The sequence below is a fragment of the Pavona decussata genome, unplaced genomic scaffold (assembly GCF_977016875.1).
Source record: "Pavona decussata unplaced genomic scaffold, jaPavDecu1.1 SCAFFOLD_100, whole genome shotgun sequence".
NCBI lineage: Eukaryota > Metazoa > Cnidaria > Anthozoa > Scleractinia > Agariciidae > Pavona > Pavona decussata.
Genome location: NW_028145515.1, coordinates 3,065,875 through 3,089,448, shown reverse-complemented (window position 1 = coordinate 3,089,448; position 23,574 = coordinate 3,065,875). Strand labels below are relative to the sequence as shown.

The 23,574-nt window shown below is 38.2% G+C and overlaps 1 protein-coding gene across 1 annotated transcript; it reads left to right on the top strand.

The window, feature by feature from the left end:
* Positions 1-530: 530 nt before the first annotated feature.
* LOC146472352 (uncharacterized) lies at positions 531-23,574 on the top strand. Its single transcript, XM_085119703.1, has 14 exons — positions 531-2,812; positions 3,790-3,910; positions 5,246-5,350; positions 7,681-7,786; positions 9,346-9,435; positions 9,655-9,863; positions 11,097-11,160; positions 11,809-12,052; positions 13,621-13,799; positions 15,315-15,749; positions 16,729-16,915; positions 17,991-18,094; positions 19,036-19,143; positions 20,058-23,574. The coding sequence occupies exons 1-14, from the start codon at positions 1,027-1,029 to the stop codon at positions 20,232-20,234; spliced, it is 3,915 nt and encodes a 1,304-aa protein (XP_084975829.1). The 5' UTR covers positions 531-1,026; the 3' UTR covers positions 20,235-23,574.

The window sequence follows — 23,574 nt, the reverse complement described above, 5'->3', positions numbered from 1 at the left end:
AACATAAAATAATAATGTGAAAATTGTCAATAACACCTGGTTTGATTTTGGTGAAACATCTAACAAAATGGGCGAAAGATCACTTATGCAAATTTTCCTTTGTTAATCCGTAGTGATACTGTTTGCAGACAAGTTTAGAATCTTTTTCACCTTTGTTTTTATCTGTCCCGCTCTAATTCTTTAGCCTTAAAGTGTTGTAGGAGAAATAAATTTAAGGGTATTGTCCCTGTACAATGATTTGTTCGGCTCCATTAGCATTTACCATTGAATTTTCGAGCCTCGACTAATTTCGTGTTCATATGCTAATGTGGGTACAAGAATTTAGCTTATATGAACGCGCTTCAGCAAACAACCCCTCTAAAACATGCCTAGTTTGTTTATGTATATCAATTGTTCTTAACTAGCGTCCAAGGCTTCGGTAAATATTTGTCTCGAAGATGAATTTGAAATTCAAAAATTTTTACAAACTCGCTTGCATTTTACATAATTATACTATAAACCCCGCAAGCTCCACTATATTTACCTATTGTCACGTGACATATTTGTCACAGGCGAATAGTTCTATCGTTGACGAAGAGAAGTTTATTTCCTGTCAGCTCTAAACTTTGTCGTTGCGGTGGCCAAAAAGAATTTTGGACGAAGCTTTAGCCTTGTGGAGTTGCTAACGCGATTTTAAACGGTGCTATCTTAGCTGTTTGTTTGTAGACGCAGATTACTCGGAGTTTTGTTGCGAGATACTTTGGCGGCCATTTTTCTCCGGTATGGGACTAGCAATGGCGTGAAATCCAAAGCAAGTATATTGTGCGAGTTTTACGGTACATTTTCTACTTTTTAGGAGAATCAGGGAAGACAGAAAGGGTCTATTTCCTAAGCAAGTCTTCTTGAATTGTCGGTGGTGTCGAGGCTTTCTTTGTGGGTGTTTCGAGGTCATGTTTGGACGTGGTTTGTTCAAGAATTAAACGAGCGACATAAATCCAAGCGTTTCTGGTGAAAACAGAAAAAAGAATCCGGAAAACCACTCAATAGATGGCCACAAGAAGCGAATATGGCAAAGAGAACAGACTTAGAGCTCGCAAAGAAGTGGCCAGCCGGATAAAAGGCGAGAATAATGCGGGAAGTAACGACAGCGCCAGGAGTCAAAGCTCATCCACAGCGGCTCGCAAAAATATTATTGACACAAAAACTAAACGAACTGCGGGAAGTCCAGACAATGATGCGAAACACAAGGTTTACAACAAGTTCGGCGCTCCACCAAAGAAGATTATTTCGTCCGACAAGGCTTTTATAACGCCTCTGAAAAACGAAAATGTTCGTAAAACCCGCGAGGAGAAGCCTCGTGTTCCTCGCAAACCCGGTTCTTTGGAAACGACAACCTCGAGTGATAAGGGTAACATAAACAAAGCTGACGGTGGGGGTGAGAGCAAACCTAATGTCAGCAAGTTGAAGCATATTTTTGACGAGACGATTGCTCACGAGACAGTGAAGGCACAACAAACCTACAAGAAAGCTAGACCCGTTTCCGAGGCGCTTGATAGGTTGAAATCTGAGCGTGAATCCACCGACACTGCTCAGCCAATACAAGGGAGATGGTCATTGCCTAGTTACTACAAGAAGACTTTGCCTGCTACACCCAATGACTCTTCGCACAAGGCACATGTGTCTCAAGGTATTGCGGCAAGAAGAGCCATGTTTGAAAGTAGTGGTTCGAACGAAGAGGTTCGCTCCAAGGAAAAGCGATCTCCAAGTCTTTTAGATCTGGTCCCAGACTTGCAAGAACTAGACATCAGCTCGCTTGGCAAAAAGGAAACCTCCCCCAGTCCAAGATCTCGCACATATTCTGACCCGGGAACAAAAAGACCTATGTACTTCGTCCGTTCTCGCAAACGCTTGCCTTCAGATGCCAAAGCCATGAATGGAGAGTACCATGGAACTGTCGGCAAGTTGAATCAATCCCATGATGACTCTGTGTTACGAAAACCACCAGTGGCGCGTGACAAGCGTCTTTTTAAGTCACACAGTGTTGATCAAATTTTGCTAGGGTCCTTGTCACCTGAAAGTGAGACTGAGAAAGATGAAGAACCTTCCAAAAAAGGTTTCGTTTCTTCCTCATCAAATAAAGAAACAGAGGAAAAATTAATTCTTAGCAAGGCTGAAAAGACACAGACAGAGCCAAAGTCTGATAAGCAAGGTTTGCATTCTGGCGATGTCCATGTAGAGCAAAAGTTTCGTCGAAAGGAGGTTCCGAAAGATGACTTCTTATATGACACCCCTGGAAGGTTACGGGAGGCATCTTGGAAGGATGAAGAAATCCCTCCGGAAGAATTAGAACCACTGGAGTTGTCACCCAGCTTTGCAAAACCTGACTTTGCAAAATTTCGTGACTCTGACAAAAACAAAACACAAGAATCTGAGCCGCCTGAGAAAAGTACTGATTATGTCCACAAGACTAAAAACGAAGAGACCCAGTCACAAAATGAAGAGAGTGAAAGTTCTGCAGATGAGAGTGCTGGTAGTGTTGTTGAGCACAGTGATGTTGATGAAGACCATTCACAGTCACAAACAACCTCTCCTGTATCACTGTTGTTTTCAGCGAAGCCAGTGTCATCTTCACTGTCCAAAGGCACAGACAAAGAAAAGTCACGCAAAAGAAACATTGTCTTTGCCACTGGTACGCCTAAGATGTTTGCAACTTACAGCGCTGAGGAATACGACAGAGGAAATGAGGATATTGATCCTGTCACAGCCTCAGCTGAGTGGGAGCTGGAAAAAAGAGTTGAAAAGATGGATGTTTTCTCTGTGGATTTGAGTAAAGGTATTAATTTTTTTTGGGGGGGGGGGGGGTGGGGAAGAGGTAGGTTTACTTTACATGCAGGGGTTTCATCTTTACATGCAGGAGTTTCATCAAGAACGAACATAGCAAAACAAGACAAAAGCAACTGTTCAGTTAGAGGTTTAGTTTGTGGAATTTAAATCTGTACCTTTTTAGCCATACACTGCAGTTCCCCGTGTTTTAAGCAAAAAGAGAAAAGTAATATTTTTTTGTCCTTTTTCAGTTGCCCAATTTTTCCCATGAAGTTTATATGAAGTTTAATTTGTCAAAAAAAATGTCAGAAAAACAGTCTGCATTGTGGGCAGCTCAAATATGAAGACTATTAATTATTAATTATTGTTTGGGTGCAATTTTTGTTGGGGCACATGTATAAGGCAAGAAGGAGGAAGCACCTTGGGGGAGTTGCATAAAATTTAACGTCGGGCGTAACTGCTCAGCCCAGTCACATTCAGTATTTTAACGTCTGACGATAGCATTTATGCCCGCCGTTAAGTTTTATGCAACTTGTCCCTGGTCAAATGATACCATGTAAGATCTGAATAAATGATGTGTTAGCAGTTTTTTAGTTCCAAAACTAAAAATGATCAACTGAAGCCAGACAAAATTCTATGGCAAAGAAACAAGCTGTGAATTGCAAATTTTATCCACATGGGGTGGGTTGTTCGAAAGCTGATTAACTTTAATCTATGGTTAAAAGTTAATCGAGATTTTCATCTTGCTCTTTCAAAGTGATTTCAAAGCCTAATTTCAAGCCAAAGTTAAAGAAAAGTCTAAGTCAAAACTGAGGGCCAAAACTCTTTTGGAAGAATCTTTGTAGATTAGTAATTAAACTCGAATCAAAGTTCACGTTAATCCAGGATTAGCTTAATCAGGCTTCAACAACTGGGCCCAGCACCAGTATTCACAAAGCTCTGATTACAGGAATGAATGTATCACTAACATTGATTGTGTATTTTCAGATGAGAGAGGTCTGGGATTGAGCATCATAGGTCTTGGTGTTGGCACTGATACAGGGGTGGAGAAACTGGGGATTTTTGTCAAGTCCCTTACTGAGGGGGGTGCTGCTGCTGCGGATGGAAGGTATATGCTTTACTATTGCCCCACTTCTCCCTACCCTAGTAGGCCGTGTACATGTATACCTATAGTACATGTAGTGAATAACAAGGGCCAAGTCTCCTTGACTGTTAGGGGAAGAAGGCAAAAGTCCAGTGTAAACAACTTTTTCTATTTGAATCATGCATTACTGGAGTAGCCTACCATGGTGTTATTGTTGAGGCCGGGAGCCTAGACTGTTTTAAGAGTGTGCTTAAGCAATATTCCTTAATATGCATTAGCTGCCCATTTATTGTCATTGTTGTACATCAGTGTCCCTAAATATTCTACGATTTTATATACATGGACTTTTGTACATATTATAGCTTGCATCTTGTAAAATCTTTTTTTACATGTAGTTGGCAAAATGTCATAGGGCTAACCTTTAGTTTTTCCTTTCTAAGATGCTGTTTAATTTATAATTTTAATTTCCTCATCTTGAATAAAAATTAATATTGTGTTATGTTATGTTATGTTATGTTATGTTATGTTATGTTATGTTAGGTTAGGTTACGTTACGTTACGTAACGTTACGTTACGTTATGTTATGTTATGTTATGTTAACACAGCCAAGAAGTGACTGTAGATGGTACATGTAGTTGCATAATGCTCACTACTGCAAGCTGGCAAACTTTTCTCCAAACTTGTGCTGAACTCTTAGCACCATTTACTGTCAAACTATGCAAACTATGAACACTATTTAATCTTTTCTGGAATGTTTATTGTTCTGTGACCAACCAAAGACAAAATCAAACCACAAGAACAAATTACCATTACAGCTTTTATTTTTTCCTCTCGTACATGTATCTGATTGGTTTTCTTTCTGAACACAATAAACATCCCAAAAACATTTCTAGTGTCCATGGTTTTTCTTAGTTTCACAGTACTTAACTCATTGCCAATAGAGATGAAGTTGGGGGAGATGCCTGTAAGGGAGCAGCATAACAACTTAGATGAATCAAAGGGTAACCATGTTGACTGCATAAACGGCGGCAGCCTGTTATCACCAAACTGATCATTAATTTTGTGTAGATACATGTACATTTAAGTAATTCAGCCATTATGATTGCAACAGAGGAAGGTACATTGTAAGGATGAGGGGTACGTAGGATTCATAAGGCACAACAAACATGAACGACCCAATTCCCAAAATGCTTGAATTTGTCACTTCAGGGTGTCTGGCTTACGGTGATGATCACTGGCTGGTGTTCTCTCATGCTGTACGTTGTATTTTAACTTTTGTTTAGCCACACTTCATCTCTTTCAAATGGAACTTGCACCCATCCAGTTTTAATGTTTTTGGTGTCCCCTTTGTTTTTGCAGAATACAAGTAAATGATCAGATCATCGAGGTTGATGGGATATCTCTTGTTGGAGTTACACAGCTGTTTGCTGCACAGACACTAAAGAACACCAGTGGAATTGTTAGGTACGGAAAATCTGGATTGATATGTGATTTCTTTGCTCATTAAAAACATGATGGCACGAAGTTTTAAACTTTATTAAACATTATACATGGTATAGGTATAGGATTATTTTTATGCATTGTTACATGTAGTCATTTGAAATTCAAACGTAATTTAATAATTATTATGGTGACCAACTGATAACGTCTCAGACAAATGCAGATGCATTTTTGCAATGACGTATAAATTATATCACAGATATAAATACTGGAAGAGTTTTTGGAAATTGGTTATTTGACCAGTCTCGGCCCTCCCCTCCATCCAGCTTCTTTCAATAAGTCCCCTTTCTTGGAGCCTGGAATTAAATCAGAACCATGAGAGGTTTATGGACTGTCTCACAGTTACTGTCTTAGTTTACGTAATAATTTATAATTTTTTGTGCAGTTCGACTCACTGAATTTTGTTATCAAATCAAGTGCTCTGTTTTTTTATCCTTAACTTCTTAAACCGCCTTAGACAAAGAGGTTAAGTTTTGTGCTTGTAAGTATGTATATGTAACTATTTTATGAGCATGGTAGTTGATAATCACAGCTGAGCAACGCAGAAAGTGTAATTGAAGATTGCAACAATGGAGCAGTGTTTTGGTTGGGAGGCGGGGTCCAAATCTGGACTCTTGAATCCAAAAATGAATAGTGTTTAAATAAAGGGTGTTGTTGTTGTTGTTGTTTATAATTATAGGCAAATAGTGATTGTTATGAAGTTAGTGTAAAGCTAGCAAATGAGGCTTTTCAGTTTATTCCTTTGTGTTCGTAAACAATCCATCTAATATGGCATCACAAATATTAAGGGTGAGCTAATATCGATTCAAATATTCTACTGGGGTTTCCTTGAAAAATATCAAAACTCAACTGTAGGTACATTTAACCTTTTGACACTGCTCACATGACTTTTTTTCTTGTACAAAATCAATATTAATAAATGTTTTTCTGTTTAATACAGACAATGTATACGGTATACTGTAGGTACTTCACGTAAATGGAGTATTGTTTGGCAGCAAAGGGCTCTCTGTAACTTACCCATTCTTGACTCATTTATACAGTATGTCACAATATTGATATTGACATCCACTTAATATGTAATTATTGAAGAATTCTAAATATCAGTAATACATGTAATCATACTCATATCACATCGTTTTTAAAAACTGGTATCGGCCTTCCCCTATAATATCACAAATACTATTTCAGATTCTCCCAAAAGTACACCCTTACAATAATTGCATTTGAAAAACATCTATATTTCAGTTTTTTTTTTTTTTTTACAAAAATACCAAATGAACATGATCTGTATAATATATATGTACTTGTGTGGTCCAGCAACTGCTAAAAGAACAAGGATTGAGGCAAATTGTGTAAAGTGTGTGTTAGTTCTAGGGGTTTCATTAAGATTTTGAACAGGTGGGCGAAAGGTTTAAGTACACTTGAACAGAATAGTTAACTTGGATATGACTGTTCTTTTGTGGAAAAAGTCAGACAAGTTGTTAAAGCCATGTTCACTAATAATTTCAATAATTTACCTGGTGCCTGGTCCTTAGCCCTTTTAAATGCAGTTAAATGCAATTTAACTAAGTTGACAATAAAGAAAAGCTGGCATTCATTGGGCAGTCAGCGGCTTTTGGTAGGTAGCGCATGTACGGAGAAGAGGAAGAAGAAGAAGAAGAAGAAAAACCTTTATTGAGTTATACCGCTCAGGGTTGCCCCTTCAGATGCAAAAAGCTGTCTGTTATCAATGGGAGCCCTGAGCACAACAATGTACTAAAACTATAGTATATATTTGCATTACACTAATACTGATAATAATAGATAGAAAACAATAATAGTAGATAGAAAACTATGTACAAATAAAAGATTTAGAAGCAAATAAATGCGAAATACCATCAAGATAGTTTGTTAAAAAGAGTGCAACCATAGTATTAGTTATAGAGCACTGCATTGTGGTGCACGCTGTTTAAGCCATGGGAGCATATTACTGTCTAGGGGCCGGCTGGTCACAGTGGAGGCCCTGGGACTTCACAGGCATCCTTTTTCCACTCAGCTTAATGCAGTTGTTAACCCCTAATATCAACAAACAAATTCTCCTATCTTGTCCCCATCTTTTCTTACAAAAGTACTGGGGAGAAGTTATTAAAATATCAAGAAAATTCACCTTGGGTTATCATATCCTTAATTCTCATGACCTCAAGGATTGAATAAGCATTGATATAATTACAACTTGGAGAAAACTGATGCAGATCACTTTTAGGGCTTTATAAAGGGTTAACAAAGCCCCTATATTTCATGTGTTCTTTCCTCAGGTTTCTTATGGGAAGAGACAAGAGCAGAGCACACTTACATGTATCCCATAGAATTGACCCCAATGTTGAACAGCAACTTGAAGCACTTAGACAAAAGCTGGCAGAGGTGAGTGTAACATTTGATAAAGTGTGTTTCTGTGGAATCTCAGAAGGGAAGATCATTTTTTTAAAAAACTTAACTGGGAAATAGAGGTGATTCAATTTTTACAGTGTATCACGTGGTCATAAGTGTTATTGACTATATGTATGAAATCGGTAAAGTTGAATTTCTGCTTGCATGGACAACCACAAAATTGTATACTGTATTGTACATACAATAAATTATTTCAGTGCTGTGTGTAGACCCAAATGAACAATTCATTTATGATCAGGTTATGTGCCCACAGTATAACTACATGTATGTGATCATGTACTTTCTTTCTGAGATACAGTCATGGATAGACTTATACCCTATATACAATGGAACCTTTATTTAGCGAACCATAACAAAATCCTTGGTATAATTAACAATTATTCACCGAAGTGGAGGTGAATACGCGGCGAGGTAAATATCCACCACTTTCACCGACACTGAGGTGAATAATTGTTTTAGTATATACCACACAAGCTGAATAACTAGCGGGCCAAAATTCCTTTATTTTTGACAATATACCGACAAATGGTGGGAAATTTTAAAATCTCGCGCACCGCGCGGTAACCGATTTCTTGTTGTTGAAAGTTCCGTCTCGCTTTCTTGCGAACAATTAAAACTTTTTGAGACACTTGTTTAGTTGCTTAAGTGTCATTTCTTTAATTCTTGTGTGAAATTCGTCTTGATTTTGAAACCATGCTCCAAAACATTAGATGTTTTATTGTCTACATTGTAATTAAGCTTATAGTGCTCGGCAGTTTTCGTAAACAAGGTATTGTAGTTTCATTTTTCGCCTTAGAATACGAAGTTGGAAAGATGAAATTACTTACCATTTAATGCCGTCAAACTAAACTTTGTTGCCATTTTTGTATTTTTTGTAACAGCTGTCTAGTTTATCTAAATAAATTCCTCTTTAGTGACAGTGGCGAAACGGGAAGCCATCTTGTTTCTCCTCGCGGGTTGCTCGGAGGTGAATAGTACTTGGCTAATCACCTCCGAGCTAGCCAATCAGCGCACGCGAAAAGTACTATTCACTTGTGCGGTATATACTAACAAACAATATTCTCCAGCCTGGCCGGAAATTAAAAAAAAAATTAATGTATGGAATAGAACCTCAATATAAGAAACCCTTGATATAACCAACCAATTTCCCTAGTCCCTTGGTAGTTTGTTAAATCGAGGTTCCACTGTAGATTGTAGGGTATTCACCTGAGTTTTTCAATCTTGACTTGCCAGGATTGATCCTTTCATAATTATTATTATTAGCTGATCTTGGTGATTTTCTCACATCCAGGAAGTAAATTCACACACTCTTTTCTGTGTGCATGTTTACATGTATATACCAGGAGGTTCAGGTAGCAGTTTATTATGCTGTGGACTCATGTTGTGGTTGAATTTTCTTTTCTATTATTATTATTTTCTATTGTTATTCAGAAGGCTCAAGGTAACTCTTTCCAACATGGGCCTGCCAATAATGTTGATTTTATGGTACATGTATGTCATTGGTCCATTATGAATTTGTCTATTTTCTGTAGGCTGAGACAAAAGCAGAAAGTGCAGAAAAAAGAGCTGTACTGGCAGAAAAAATGGCAAAAAATCAGGCAACTGCTGTCATGTCAAAACCAGTGAGTTGATAGTTTTAAAATTTACTTGTACAGGTATACTAAATTGCAGATTGAAATTTGTTCACCAAAACTTTTGCTTAATCTGCTTAGTCCTGTGAGTTACAGTACCTAGATTCTTGTTATTCTTTCAAAGAATTTACTAGATAGAAAAACATATTTATAACTTGGCTCTCCTAAAAATTAGGAAGGAAATTATTATGAACAATGCTATCACCGTAGGAGTCCGTTGACGAGAAAACCATTGAGGGAACAAAGAAAGCCTTGGCAGAAATTACAGAAAAGGTTAACATGCTAGAATCAGATCTGGCAGTGTCCGAAGCAGAGAATGATGATATGGTGCGACAGTTGGAGGAAAGTAAGGGATTGTACTTGATTCTGGAGAAGAAATATCACAATGCCAAGAATAAAGTAAAAGAGTTTGAGGAAAAGTAAGTTTGGGCTGTGCTTTAATACTAACATGTACATAATTATACACTGCAGTTTGGCATCATTGTGTCAAGTGACACAAAAGGTATTTCTAGCAGGTTTTTTTTTCTACGTCCATGGTGGAGTTGAGTGCCTCGGTGAATCCTCAAGGGCCTTCTGGTTGGGGTTTTACATGTTCATGTAGCTTAAATGACCATGACCACAAATTCTGCGCATCTCAGGATGATCTGAGAAACTGTAGTTTCCTACATGTACATGTTTGTGCGGCACCTATTACTGCAATACGGGGATATTTTTGTGTGGTTTATAACTGTGTGAGGATAGCAGATCAAAGCTTACTGCTTTACAAAAAGAAAATTTGGGCACAGAAACTACATGTATATATTAAATATTTAAGTTTTTTACATTTTTTACAGCTTTCAGAATTATTGTTGCTTTTATTGTTAGCTTACATGTAAATTAGAATTCTCTGCTACCCCCAATTTTCTTTTTGAATTCCAATAAGTCCATGTAAGATCTGCTTTTCCCGCATTGTCTCAAACTGTGCAAAAAATAATTTAGTGCACCCTGTTTGTAATAAAGAATGGGCTTACAGTGGCGCTGTAGTGAAGGGCAGTCTAGAGCAAGGTACATGTTATGTCACTGCCAAGCAATTCCAATTTATGGAGTTTTGAGTGTTAAACCTTAATTAGAGCAACAAGGAAGGGCAGGCCTCCCTTGCAGAGACTAAAAGTACTAAGGTTCCTGTTTACCTCACTGCAGGTGACTTGCTTAACTTTGTTGTGTGTCGCTTGCTAATATTTCATTAGGCCCTCCCACCTATTGACCTAACCCAGGAAGGTATCAATGGCCATATTGTGCTGCGATACATGTGGTGTTGGGCTGTGCTCTGGTTGTTGGTATGTTGCAGCCAGTTCTCCCAGGCACTTGTATGTGGTTGTTAGGGCTCAGTCCAGCTTGTGTTTGTGCCATTCCACTAATTTAGTTGTTTACATGTATTTGTGTAGGTCCACTGTTTTGTTTTGTTTTTTTCCTTGTAAATTAACCTTTGGTTTTCTGAACTTTGTTTTTCTGCCTCTTTGCCTCTTTTTAGAAACCATTTTGGATCTTTGTCCAGTTATGTGTAGTTGTATTGCAACCCTAAGAATTACTCTCCATGACTTGACATACATGTAGTGGCTTTCACTTTTCCAACATCATGAGTAGTAACTAGTTTCAATCTATTTTTCTTCAAGGGAACAAGCACGGGCTGACTCTTCCGAAAGATCTGCTGTGGAAATAAAATTGTTGCAAGACAGGGTCTGTTTCTATTTAATAATATGCATGTTAATGAGATATATTCATTGTAAAACAGATTTGACCATGTCATTGCTAAGCAAATGACTGGAAGGGTTAATACAAAGATTTTTTTATGGCTAAAATGCAATTTTAGGCAAATTTAAACTTGAGTCAATGCAGTTGGCTGAACGTGATATGTATGTAGGGTGGCCCGGCTCTGTTTACAGGTCTTATTTGTGTCTCATGTTTCATTCAAATGGATCGCTTGTGGATAAATTGGCTGTGTCACCTACATGTACATGTACACTGTACATGAAAATACAATACAGTTGACTCGAACCCTCGCTAACTCGAAACAATTTTCCTTTCCTTTTAGGTCATTTTCTATATAATTTTACCCTCGATAACTCGAACTCCCGATAATTCGAACCTTTTTCAATTTCCGTTGAAGGTTCGAGTTATCAGAAGTCGACTGTAATTAGTGCAATTTTATGTTTTTGAGGATAACGTCTTGTCTGGGAACATCCTTCCCCCCCCCCCCCCCCCCAAAAAAAAAAAAAAACGGTTTCATATCTTTCTTTCAAATCAAGTCTGACACAATGCAGTTTTATAGCTTTACTAAGACTTTTCTGTCCTTTTCACGAAAATCACAATCTGTTTTCATTTAAGGTCAAGGAATTGGAGAGGGAGGTTCTGTCTCTCCAGCAAGCAGCTTCAAAGACAGAAGTAAAAGAAACTGAGAAAGAAGCATCATCATTTGTGTTAAAAACCGAGGAGCCAAAAATACCTACGCGTAAAGATAAGAGGGAGGTGCAAGAAGAAGTCGTGGAGAATGGACTCGCAGCAGAGGTAGAAAAGGCACTGTTAAGCTACAAGCTTAGCTGGGATGAACAAAGTGGTGAAGAGGCAGCAGGTAACACTTGAATTTTAGAGGCATTACTACACCAGCTGGATGGAGATAAAGTTTTTGTTTGTACAAATATAAGAGCAGTTTTCAATGGGGTGCTGATAGTAATTTTACATGTACATAATGTCTGCTTTGGTTTTGCCTTACTGAAATAGACCCTTCTCCAAAATGGTGGCAACAGATTTGAAGGAGTTAAAATTGAACTGGATGAAAAACTGATACCAGCACTGGAAAGAGCACCTTTACGTCAGTAACCTTGCAAAGATTCAGCATATTAAGTGTTATATCAGCTTAGGAAATGTATGATGAAATTTGACAAATTTACAGACGTTTGTATGACTGGGGGTATACATAATACCCGCAGTCATGCAAACATCTGTAAATTTTTCATTTTTCAACTTACATTTTCTCAGCCGATATTACACCTGATATGCTGAAACTTTGCAGGGGTACTAAAGTAAAAGTGGTATTTCTAGTGCTGGTATATGTTTTTAAGTTTAACTTATTTGAATTTTTGGCCGCCATTTTGGAGAAGGGTCTATTAAGGTGGCCGAACACACTTTGCGCACGCTTTACAGATTCTGTTAGTGATGCTATTGAGCGCGCGCTAGGGTTGTGGTAAGAGATACTATCGATCCCTCGATTTTATACCAAATGGATCACAAAGGTGAGTTTTGCTCTTAAAATAACTCAGTTTCTCATCTGTGAATCCTTCTCCATTTATCACCGAACAAAGAAAGTGAGTTCACGAAGAGCTAACCTTTTTTTCACGCTTTTCTTCTTTGCTGAGAAAACCTAATTAAAAGCCACGCATGCGCATTTGACCGAAAAATTGTGACTGGTTGTTTTAATGGAAATAAACCTTTTTCTAAGGAACCGCTCGTTAGAATTTTGTGAAATTTGACACAGCGGTAGTTCCCTAAGAGCGTAATTCGCCTACAAACAAAAACCAAAATCTAACAGAGGGTATCTCCAAAAAACATTAAAGTGCAAAAACAACATTGACAGGAGATCTCTCTGTTAAAATTACATGAAAGCAGCGTCACTATGTCAGTATTGTGTGAGTTTTTCTGGATACAAAAAATGGAAAAAATGTAACTAGAGCATTTTCTAAAAATTAAGGAAAACCTTTATTTGTGGACGGTTAATAGCTTCCTGCGTTGCCATGGCAATGGCACCTTGCTCAACAAGAAGTATCAAAATTTATTCCTTCTTAGTTAATCTTGCACTATGCTAATTTTGAGTACTCAGAAGTATGTAGTTTTCAAATAATGTTTACCAACACCTGTATACTGGAAAACTGTGTTCGGCCACCTTAGCCAATGAGAAGCAAAACCTAAACCAATCATGACCTTCCTGTACACATTTTTCCATGCTTGGCAGCAGTTACATGAACATGTACATTGTTTTTGCTTCAAATTAAGTTTTTTTTGGTTCTTTGCATTGTATACATCTGCTGTAATTAATCAGAGTAATAATTATTACTTTGGTTAAATTGTTTTTCATATTTATGACACTGAATTGAAAACCACTTTCATACTGCATTTAAAAAATATTCTCCTTTCTTGCTCCAGCTGCTAAAGAAGATGACAAAAAGGATGCTTTAGATCTGGACAGTGTTCCTGCGACTCAGTTACTTGGCAATGATTATCTTATTCAGAAGAAACGACTTGCTGAGGCCCAGCAAAAGAAACACAAGCCGACCCGTGCTAGCTGGGGAAAGTCAGTGGATGATGATGACGACGAAAATGATGTAAGGCACTGATTAATCTTCCCTTTCATGAAGTCAACCAGAAAGAAACCTAGGCCAAACTGGGGTTTTTGTTTCAGTTTGACGAGGCTTTGCCGAGATCAAACTGCAGATCAAACTGCAATTTGAGACGGCCAAATCATGGCAAAAGGGCAAACAGTTTCGAGTGGTACTGTCCTTGCAAGGTCGCAGTAGCGAGTACTGCCCATACACATCAAGAGTAGTTCGTAGTTACAGTGTATTTAATCCTCTTAAGCCCTCACAGTAAAGTGATGAGCTGATGTAGTTTCCCTACACAATATTATTGCTTAATCAAACCTACAGTTCCTGAAAGTAGATGAAGTGATTGCACAGACGAGTGACTGTAAACCAAAGATAAAATGTCTTGACGTTAAAGCAAATTCTCCCATCTTGTGCAGTAAGGAATACATAGAATACAGTGAGGAGAGTATGCACGTTGATAATTAGAAGTGTTGTGGGTCAAATATGACCTCATGACAAAAGGTGTGTTGGGGTATAATACAGGCCCCAGTTGTCCAAAGGCCGGATAACTTTATCCGGTGGATAAGGCACTATTCAGGGTCTAATATACTATATAAAATATACTTTACGTTCAACGTTGTCCAAGGTTTTCATTCACTCCCAAACTTAACTGTGGTTAGAGTGTGCATATTCGCTTGTACAAGAGGAAATACTGAAGTCTTTTCCCAGATTGAAACTGTCGGATAGTGACTTATCCGCAGGATAAATTTATCCGGCGTTTGAACAACTAGGGCCAGGTGGCTGCTTCAAATATGAGTGCTTTTACCCAGTAATAGCACTCTCTGTCACGTCTGTTAGTTGACTAACAATTGCTTATTGAAACAATGCTTAGGATGATACATGTTAACTTAGGAGTGCTTTGTGAATCTGGCCCTCTGGTTTTGCAGAAGTTTGGAGATGTTTCTTTGTTTTATGGTTTAATACCCTTCTTGAAATTTATTAAATGTAAATATATGAAACATATATTTGAACTGCAGATGAAAGATCAAATAGAAGAAAGATCCTTGCAGTTACTATTTCTTCTATTTGATCTTTCATCTGCAGTTCAAATATATGTTTCATATATTTACATTTATTTATTCATCCTTCACGGGTATATTACAAACTCGCGGTTGGCTTGATAGCTCAGTTGGTAAAGCACTGCACCAGCATCGCGGAGGTCATGGGTTCGAATCCTGTTCAAGCCTGAATTTTTTTCAGGCTTTCTTTTTGCAACTGCTTTAGTTGCATAGTAACTGCGAGGATCTTTCTTCTATTTGATTTAAATTTATTATTAACCAAATATAAACAGTATGTTAAAATATGCTAAAATTACATGATTGTATGTGTATCAATGGCCAACATCATAACCCAAAACCAAAGGACAAGTGTCATGTATTGGAGATACGCTCTTGATTGTTCATCTTCCCTTGTTCAAAACTATAGGGAGGTTTGTACATGTATGTATTGGCAGTCAATCAAGTTCAATTTTTTTAGATGTTTGGTGATCGTGAAGGATCCGATGAAGATGAAGATGATACTCCTTCAAAAATGACTTTACAAGAAAGTGATCATCACAGGGGCCCACCAAGAGGTCCAGGCCTTGTTCTGCCCACATTTCCAGTTGGAGGTTTCAAGCTTCGTTCCACGGGGAAAAGCCTTTTTGATGATTCATCTCCAAATAGTGGCGATTCTTCACCTCAGGAGATACGCGCAAGCTATCCCCTGTCTCACAAAGAGGAGACGCGTAGTGTTGTGGTGGAGAATCTACTGGAGAAGCAGTTGTCCAAGGCTGATATCAAGGTGTCTTCTATGCCGACTACAGCACTAGACCAGGTGGACAAACAAGTTCGGAAACCTGTTTTACAGGATGACGAGTGTTTATCAGGATCAGCTAACTCCTTGGATGAGATTGAAGAGGTCACAAGAAGGGTATGCTAACATCTTGAGCAGTCTGAGAGTATGACAAAAGTTGACAAAATCTCATGTATGCAGAGGTGTTATCTTGAAAAAAATAATAAATGGATGATTTTCTGAAAACTTGTGCATGCAATTGCCATGCTCTACAGACTGGCATCTGCAGTGTGCTGCCCAAGTCTGGGTTGTTCCAAATCCGATTAACGCTAATCCGTGATTAAAAGTTAAGCTACAAACTGTAGATTTTTGTCTCACTTGTTATAAATGGTTTTAAAGGCTAATGTCAAGCTTAAGGTAAAGAAAAGTCTAAGTCAAAATTGGAGGGACATTAATCTTTTTGAAGAAACTTTATTGATAAGTAATTGAACTTGAATCAAAGTTTATGTTAATCCAGGATTAGCTGAACTGAGCTTTGAACAACTGGGCCCAGTTTCGTAATCCCTGCAATGTTTTAGCAATTCTTTTATTTGAGGATAGACAGAGATGAGTACACAAGATGAGAGGAGCTTTGCTGTGTACATGATTCATCATCCTTTTGAGACTGAACTAAGTTTCTTCCATTTGACTGTTTATCCACAGTACTCCCAATTTTACATGGTCAATTTACATCTGCCATCAAAATTGAGATAATTTATGTCCAGAAATTCACACTAATGAGATGCTTGAACTGTATTATAGACATCACAAAGTGTCCCCTACCCTAAATTCTTACTAAAAGACAAATAATTCTGTCAAACATGAAGTCATATATGAAAACGACAAAAAGGACTGCCTTACATGTATATAAAGTACCCAAAAATCAGGGTTAGGTGCATTTCTGGACATAGGTGTCAAAATTGCAATAAAATGCCTTTTATTAGTTCTGAGCTTACAGTGTATGAATCCACCTTGTGCTCAAGTTCATTGAGTGCAAATAAATGGTATGGGGGAGGGGTGGTTGAGTAGGGGCATACTTAAGTATCACATAATGACTGTTTGCTTGTTCTTTACCCAGATTGACTCTGACTTGGCCTCGTCCCAGGCTTCCTCACGTGGCTCATCCCCATTCCTCCCTCCTGCCATGCCATTGTTACAGATGAAGAGCGTTCCTGTGATGGAATCGTACAATGAAGCAGCCATCGACGTGCCTCCTGAATTGCTTGCCACCAGTGGACTAACAGATTCGGAGCATGGCTCTCCAAGTAAGCTTGTTCTTGTGAATGCTTTGTACCTATTAATTTGCCAGTAGAAGGATTCAGTGAAAGAAAAATGCAAGCACGTAAACGAAATAAAAAAAGGGAAAAAAGTTGGCTTGGTAGCTTGGTTTGTAGAGCACTAAATTTGAGCCATGGATGTCAATCCTATCCAAGGGCAATTTCCATTTACCTTATTATAGGAAATTAACAATGCACGCTGACAACGCGAAGAAAATTTTACGTTACACTAAATTAACATGAATTTTTCAAAAGTTTGGTTTACATGCATTAAATTAACGCGAATTTTTCGATAAGCATCTTGCTTTATTTACTGCGATTTTCATAATTCTGCAAACTCGCACTTTACATTTCTGAATGCCAAACTGCGTTTTGGCTTCCTTCAATAAAACCTTCCAAGACAAGTGAACGGATGTTTCTAAGTTTTGTTTAAAGCCAAAAATTTGGTGTTGAAGACTAACTAGACCCTATCAATTCAAAAGATAGTGACTCTGAAGAGCCAATAGAAGAATCATGAACTAATAAGGTTATGTAATAAAATAAAGGTGCTTTAAAATAACAATGTTGTAAAATAGCGTGCATTAAATTTACATTGACATTAATAATTATTAAGATACATTAAATTAACGCAAATTATATAAAATCGCATTAATGAAGTGCATTTTTAATTTCCTATGATAAGGTAATTTTGTCAAAACTGGCTAGCCAGACCTGTCAGTTCATAAATGGAATGTACACCAATTTAAAGGATGAGTGCTATCCTACAATAGTCATTCAAATTTCTTCAAAATAGCACCAACATTTTCAAAGTGATTATTTTTAAAGATTTGGCAGCACCATTCCTTCGAAATGATGCACTCCGTTTACATACTGGCCAGTTTGGATTAGGAATTCTCTCTTTTGTTTACAGGGTGTAGTTTGTGCTTGCAGTTATGATTCATTACGCACTGCTTCCTTGCACGTTTAGTGGGATTTAGTTCTATGGTTGCTTATGTTAAAGTGTAAACCAGCCTGCAACACCACAAGAATAATATTGTTATATTATGTCCGTGTTTCTTTCCAGGGGTGACATCAAAATTTAATGTCGATGGACAGTCTTCCATTGGCAGTCCTGACTCTCCATCCTCTGGAGTGGGACAACTGGTGTCTGACTGGGACACTGACCAGGTGAGTTGCAAAAGGACAGACAGACAGACAGACAGACGTTACACACAAGGGCAGACAAGCAGATAAATAGGCACAGACAGACAAATGGTTGGATGGACAGGCAGGCAGGCAGACAGACAGATAGACAGAACACACACAAAGACAGGCAAGCAGGTAAACAGGCACAGACAGATGGACAGGTAGGCAGAACACATACAAAGACAGGCAAGCAGATAAACAGGCACAGACAGATGGATGAGCAGGCAGATAGACAGACAGATAGACAGAACACACAAAGGCAGGCACAGACAGATGGACGGGTAGGCAGGCAGGCAGACTGACAGACAGATAGATGGAACACATACAAAGAGAGGCAAGCAGATAAACAGGCACAGACAAATGGACAAGCAGGTAGGCCGACCGAAAGACAGACTGGCAGTCAGATAGACGGAACACATACAAGACAAACAAGGAGATAAACAAGCACAGACAGATGGATGGATGGACTGGCAGACAGACTAACAGACAGACGCAGCAGTCAACATTATATAATAGTGGACATAAACTGTGTTTCAAAGGTCCGAAAGGATTTAGGTAGTTGTGTGGAAAAAGTTTAAAATCAAGTTTCGGCACGTGGAAAAGGAAGTTCTCTCTCAAGAAGTCAAATGTGTGTTAAATGATTTCTGACAAGAAAAGGTACTTGCACTCTTGCTTGAAGAAATTGTTTCATTTTTTCCTACCGGTGCTCTTAGAGCAATGTCATGTTACAGAAGAGGTTCTTAGTCAACTATCTGAGCAGTTTTGTCCAACACATACAGCAACATCTCAGTGACAGTGCCCTTTAAGTTAAACTAGAGCAAACATCGCCTTCAAAGTCGTCAACATTATCACTGCCATCACTATTACCCCCGCCACCAACTGTATGTGTTGGTAAACATCTCCATTTGTTTTGAAACTTTTAGGTCTATATGTGGTTGGTTGCAAATGGCCTTGAAGAGTACGCTGAAGAGTTCAGCAATAAGAACATTGACGGCAAGCAGTTTTTGAACTTGGATGGCTCCAGGCTCAAGGTACAGCTATTCATTTAATCTGTTATTTCTCATTTTTAAGAGAATGGCTGGGTAAGCTTTCTAAATCTTTCAATTAGAAAGTATCAACAACACATCAGAATCAGCGGACTCAAAATTTAGAGCCACCTCGCACAGCTCAATAAAAAGCACCACAGGAAAGTACTGCTTAGTAGCTTTCATTTGAATGGTCACACTTTAGGATTTCAGCCACAGACTCAAAAGCTAGAACCCCCTTGCACAGCTCAATAAACAGCACCACAGAGAAGTACTGCTTAGTAGCTTTTATTTGAATGGTCACTCTTAAGGATTTTATCCACAGACTTAAAAGCTAGAACCACCTTGTACAGCATAATAAACAGCACCACAGCAAAGTACTGCTCAGTAGCTTTCATTTGAATGGTCGCTCTTAAGGATTTCATCCACAGACTCAAAAGTTAGAATCACCCTGTGCAGCATAATAAACAGCACCACAGAGAAGTACACGGTACTTCTCAGTAGCTTTCATTTGAATGGTCACACTTCAGGATTTTATCCACAGACTAAGAAGTTAGAATCACCTTGTACAGCATTAACAAACACCACCACAGGAAAGTACTGCTCAGTGGAATTTATTTGAATGGTCACACTTCTACAGTTTCGACCAGAGTAGAGTTGAAGGTATGAACAAGTTTACACGGCTCAAGGTGTGACCTTATGGGGGAGACTGAATGACTTTCTTCTCGAATGATTGGAGTGACTTGCTAAATGACACGGGTAGTTTCTTTAGTTATGGTACCAAGAGTCTTTTGCTACCTAGAGACAATATACATGCACCGTAGTTGATCTTGGTCTGTATTCTCTTTACCTTTCTGCTTTACAACACATTGGTTCTGTATGAGAAAGTAGTGATTGATCAGGTTACTTTGATTTACCAGGCCATGGGTGTGAGTCAAAACCACCGAGCTGTCATCAAGAAAAAGGTGAAAGAAATGAAGGCGGAGACGGAGAGGGAACTAAAGGCAAGGAAACAGAGGGAGAAGGGGAACAAGAAGGAAGGGAAGCTTGAAAAAATGGGATTTATGAAAAAGAGGGGCGTCTATAACGTAAACTAGAACCATTCTCCCTTATCACGGTAATTTAAAATTTTGATGTAGTTCCAGTGAAGCAAAACCTTGACGCTGCTGGAAAGAGCACCTTAAGAATTGGTTCATGCTTAGCGTGCGTATATCGAGTTATGGATGCACGCGGAAAGTTTGGGGAGCACGAGAGAAGCGTAAGAGTTACGCCGAGAGCAACTTTAGCTTCTTGAGTGCTCTCCAAACTTCCCAAGTGCATCCATAACTCGATATACGCACAGCTAAAAGCATGAACCAATTCTTTTATAACATAGTGAAAATAAAGTAAATGATTCCTGGAAAACAGGTTTTGTTCCAGAATAATTACAAAATTCTCTGTACAAAAAAAAGAAGGCGAAAATGGTTTCTCATATCGGTTTAATCTTAACGTTTCATTAAGCTTCAAGCTCTTTTAAATATACATCTTTTATGGTGTTGTCTCTCTGTTAAAGTTTTTTAATAACACAGCATGCGCATGCTTCCCCCATCTGACTTGCACACGTCATCGGATGGACGTACGGCCGTGCGTATGTTGAGAAATGTACCATGACGACGCCAATAGGAATTAGACAGGGAAGCACTCGCGCTATGTTATAATTAAGGACGGTGCCTACTACTACAGAAGTATTTTTGCGCGGGTTATGACTATGCGGGCAAAGCAGATCTTAGGAAGGGCTATTGGAATTCAAAAAGAAAATTGGGGTACCCGTGCATTTTTCAGAGATAATTAAGCAACAACATTTCTAAAAAGGGCCAAAATATAAAGCAATGTTTGGCAGTTTTTCCTCAATTGAAGCTTAATTATCTCTGAAAAATGCATGGTTACCGCCAATTTTTTTTTTTTGGGATACCAAGTTAGAGCACTTGCTAAGTTCTGCTTTCTCCGTTGAGTTTTAAACCGCGCAAAAATATCCCTGTATTAGTGAGCACTACCTATAGGAAACTCGAGTATCTCGACGTATGCAAAAAGTCCTGAATTTACGAAATTCATTTAAAGGACAAGGCTCTCAAACTTGAACTTTCTACTAATGAAGACGGGCAGCAAAACTTTCCCATTTCGATACAAACGTCAAAATTTTCAGACTATATATCTTCGCTATTTCAAGCTTAGCCTTTTACTAATTTTAATGTGGTCTTTCAAACGGTGTCAATAGTTTTTAATTACCTAGCCTACATCCAAATTTTAAATTACCATGATGAAGGTATATTCTGTTAAAGTAAGGTGAAAAACTGTTGTACAGTCGAACCTGTATTAAGCGGTCACCCTCGGGGAATGGCTTAGTGACCGCTTAACACAGGTTGACCGCTTAATACAGGTTGCACAGAATACATCACTCACTTGGTTAAGAAAGTTCGGCAATAAAATGGTATGACAAAGGACAGAAAGGAGAGCATGGTATTGAAACAGACTAGTAAAACATTAACGCCACGATTGTGCAGCTCATTAGAAACTCAATTGCCTGGCACGCTATTTGTTACCCTATTTAAGTGGTTTCCTTTTACAAGGTGACCGTTTAAAACAGGTCAAGACAATAGAAACAGCTCGCTGGGACTTAGTTATAGAGGTGACCGTTTAATACAGGTCAGGATTACAGTAAATAAGGGAAGAAATTTTCGGGACTTTGACAACTGACCGCTTAATAGAGGGTGACCGCTTAATACGGTGCCGCTTAATACAGGTTCGACTGTACTTGGTTTGTATGCATGAGCTTAGCAGTGCGTTAGCGCAGATGCTGTTGGTGAACTCCTACATCACCTATTTATGATAGTTTGTTCTCGTTGTCATCGATTTTCTAGGCCGTCTTGCTTGGTTAACCGTAATAATTCTTCAATGATACCGTGGATGATAATAATCTCCAGAATCCTTCATATTGTCGATTTGATAATCATCGATTGGATAAGGTATCTTAAGCTTGGTAAACGCCTTAAAGTGTTAAGCTCCACTCATTTGATAAGCTGTTTTGCTTGGTGAACTTTGGAAGGCTCTGGTGTCGTCAGTTCGATGGGCTGTCAGGGGCTCGGAAAATCAAATGCGCGAAACTTCATAATCATGGTGAATTTGATCGGACAAAATCTGTCTGCTTTGAGAAATATATAGAGAGTCCTTTTACATTTCTTTTCAAGGGTAGAAAATCTTTGCAAGAGTTCATGTTTTCAATTTGACAGCTGTTCCCTACTACTCCCCCTCCCGGCTTGGTAATTTTTGCACTCTCTCCAGGTTTCCTCTGTCATCACAAACCAGAATTAGTCTTGGTGAACACAGAAAACTAGAGGACTGTAAACAGTTTAAGAAAAAAAGTTTACTCTGCATCAATAACTAGGGCTATCCTTGACGTTTGGTTGCTAATTTGCGCTCTTGGAGAACAAGCTTTTGTGATATTATAGTCATTGTATTGTTAGGTAGCAACTAAAATAAAATTAAAAGAAAACTAAAATCATGTTTAAAAGGATATAAAAAATTTAAAAAATATATTATCAATCAAAACTTTAAATTACTAAATTTCGTAGTTTACTCGACAAATGCAGTATAATGACATTTGTTTTTAGCATTGGAGGCGGTTCTCTCGATATATATTTTATAGATTTATTAGTTGTTGGGAACGTCCCATGTGCTTCCTTTCCATTTGTTCCGTAACAGCAAAACCATGTAATTTGACACGTAATGCGGTTTCTTCTGCGAGAAATGGATGGCGTGACCCAAGGTAGTCACACAATTTTTAGTCTTAAGAAACGTACGCGTGACAAGGCAAGTGAAGGTCAAGTTGGAGGCCATTTATAGTAAAGGTTGATTGCACGTGACGTCATGGCGGCCATGTCGGTGGTGTGGAACAATAAGATGATTCTCCTCTGGAAGTTAACTCCCGTTTTATGCAAAATTATGTGAGTAAATTTTCTTTTGTTTTGACCACCAACATGGCGGCAATGCAATCCACGTATTGCCATTAATTTTTGCTCTGGATTATTGAATCCTTAGCTCACTGATATATGTATATTGTTGTTCTTGTTCAAACAACGACCAATGCTTTTGTACAAACATTATTTTCTCATTTGCCTTTCGTGAATTATTTTCCAGGCATCTGTGATTTTTTTATTGAAATAAATTCGCGCATTACGCCAAGTTTAACATTTTTGTAAGCTAGTAAAATGATTAACCGGAAGGGAAAATACTGTAAAGATTGGTGATGGAATGCCGAATCATTTGTTATAATTTAATTCGCGTTAAGTGACGGAATTGGAATTTTGTAATCTATAGTATGTATGAACTTACGGAATTGAAAATGGGATTGTTGTAAAATGAAATTTATTTGATAAATAAAAGAGCATTAATTAATCAAAA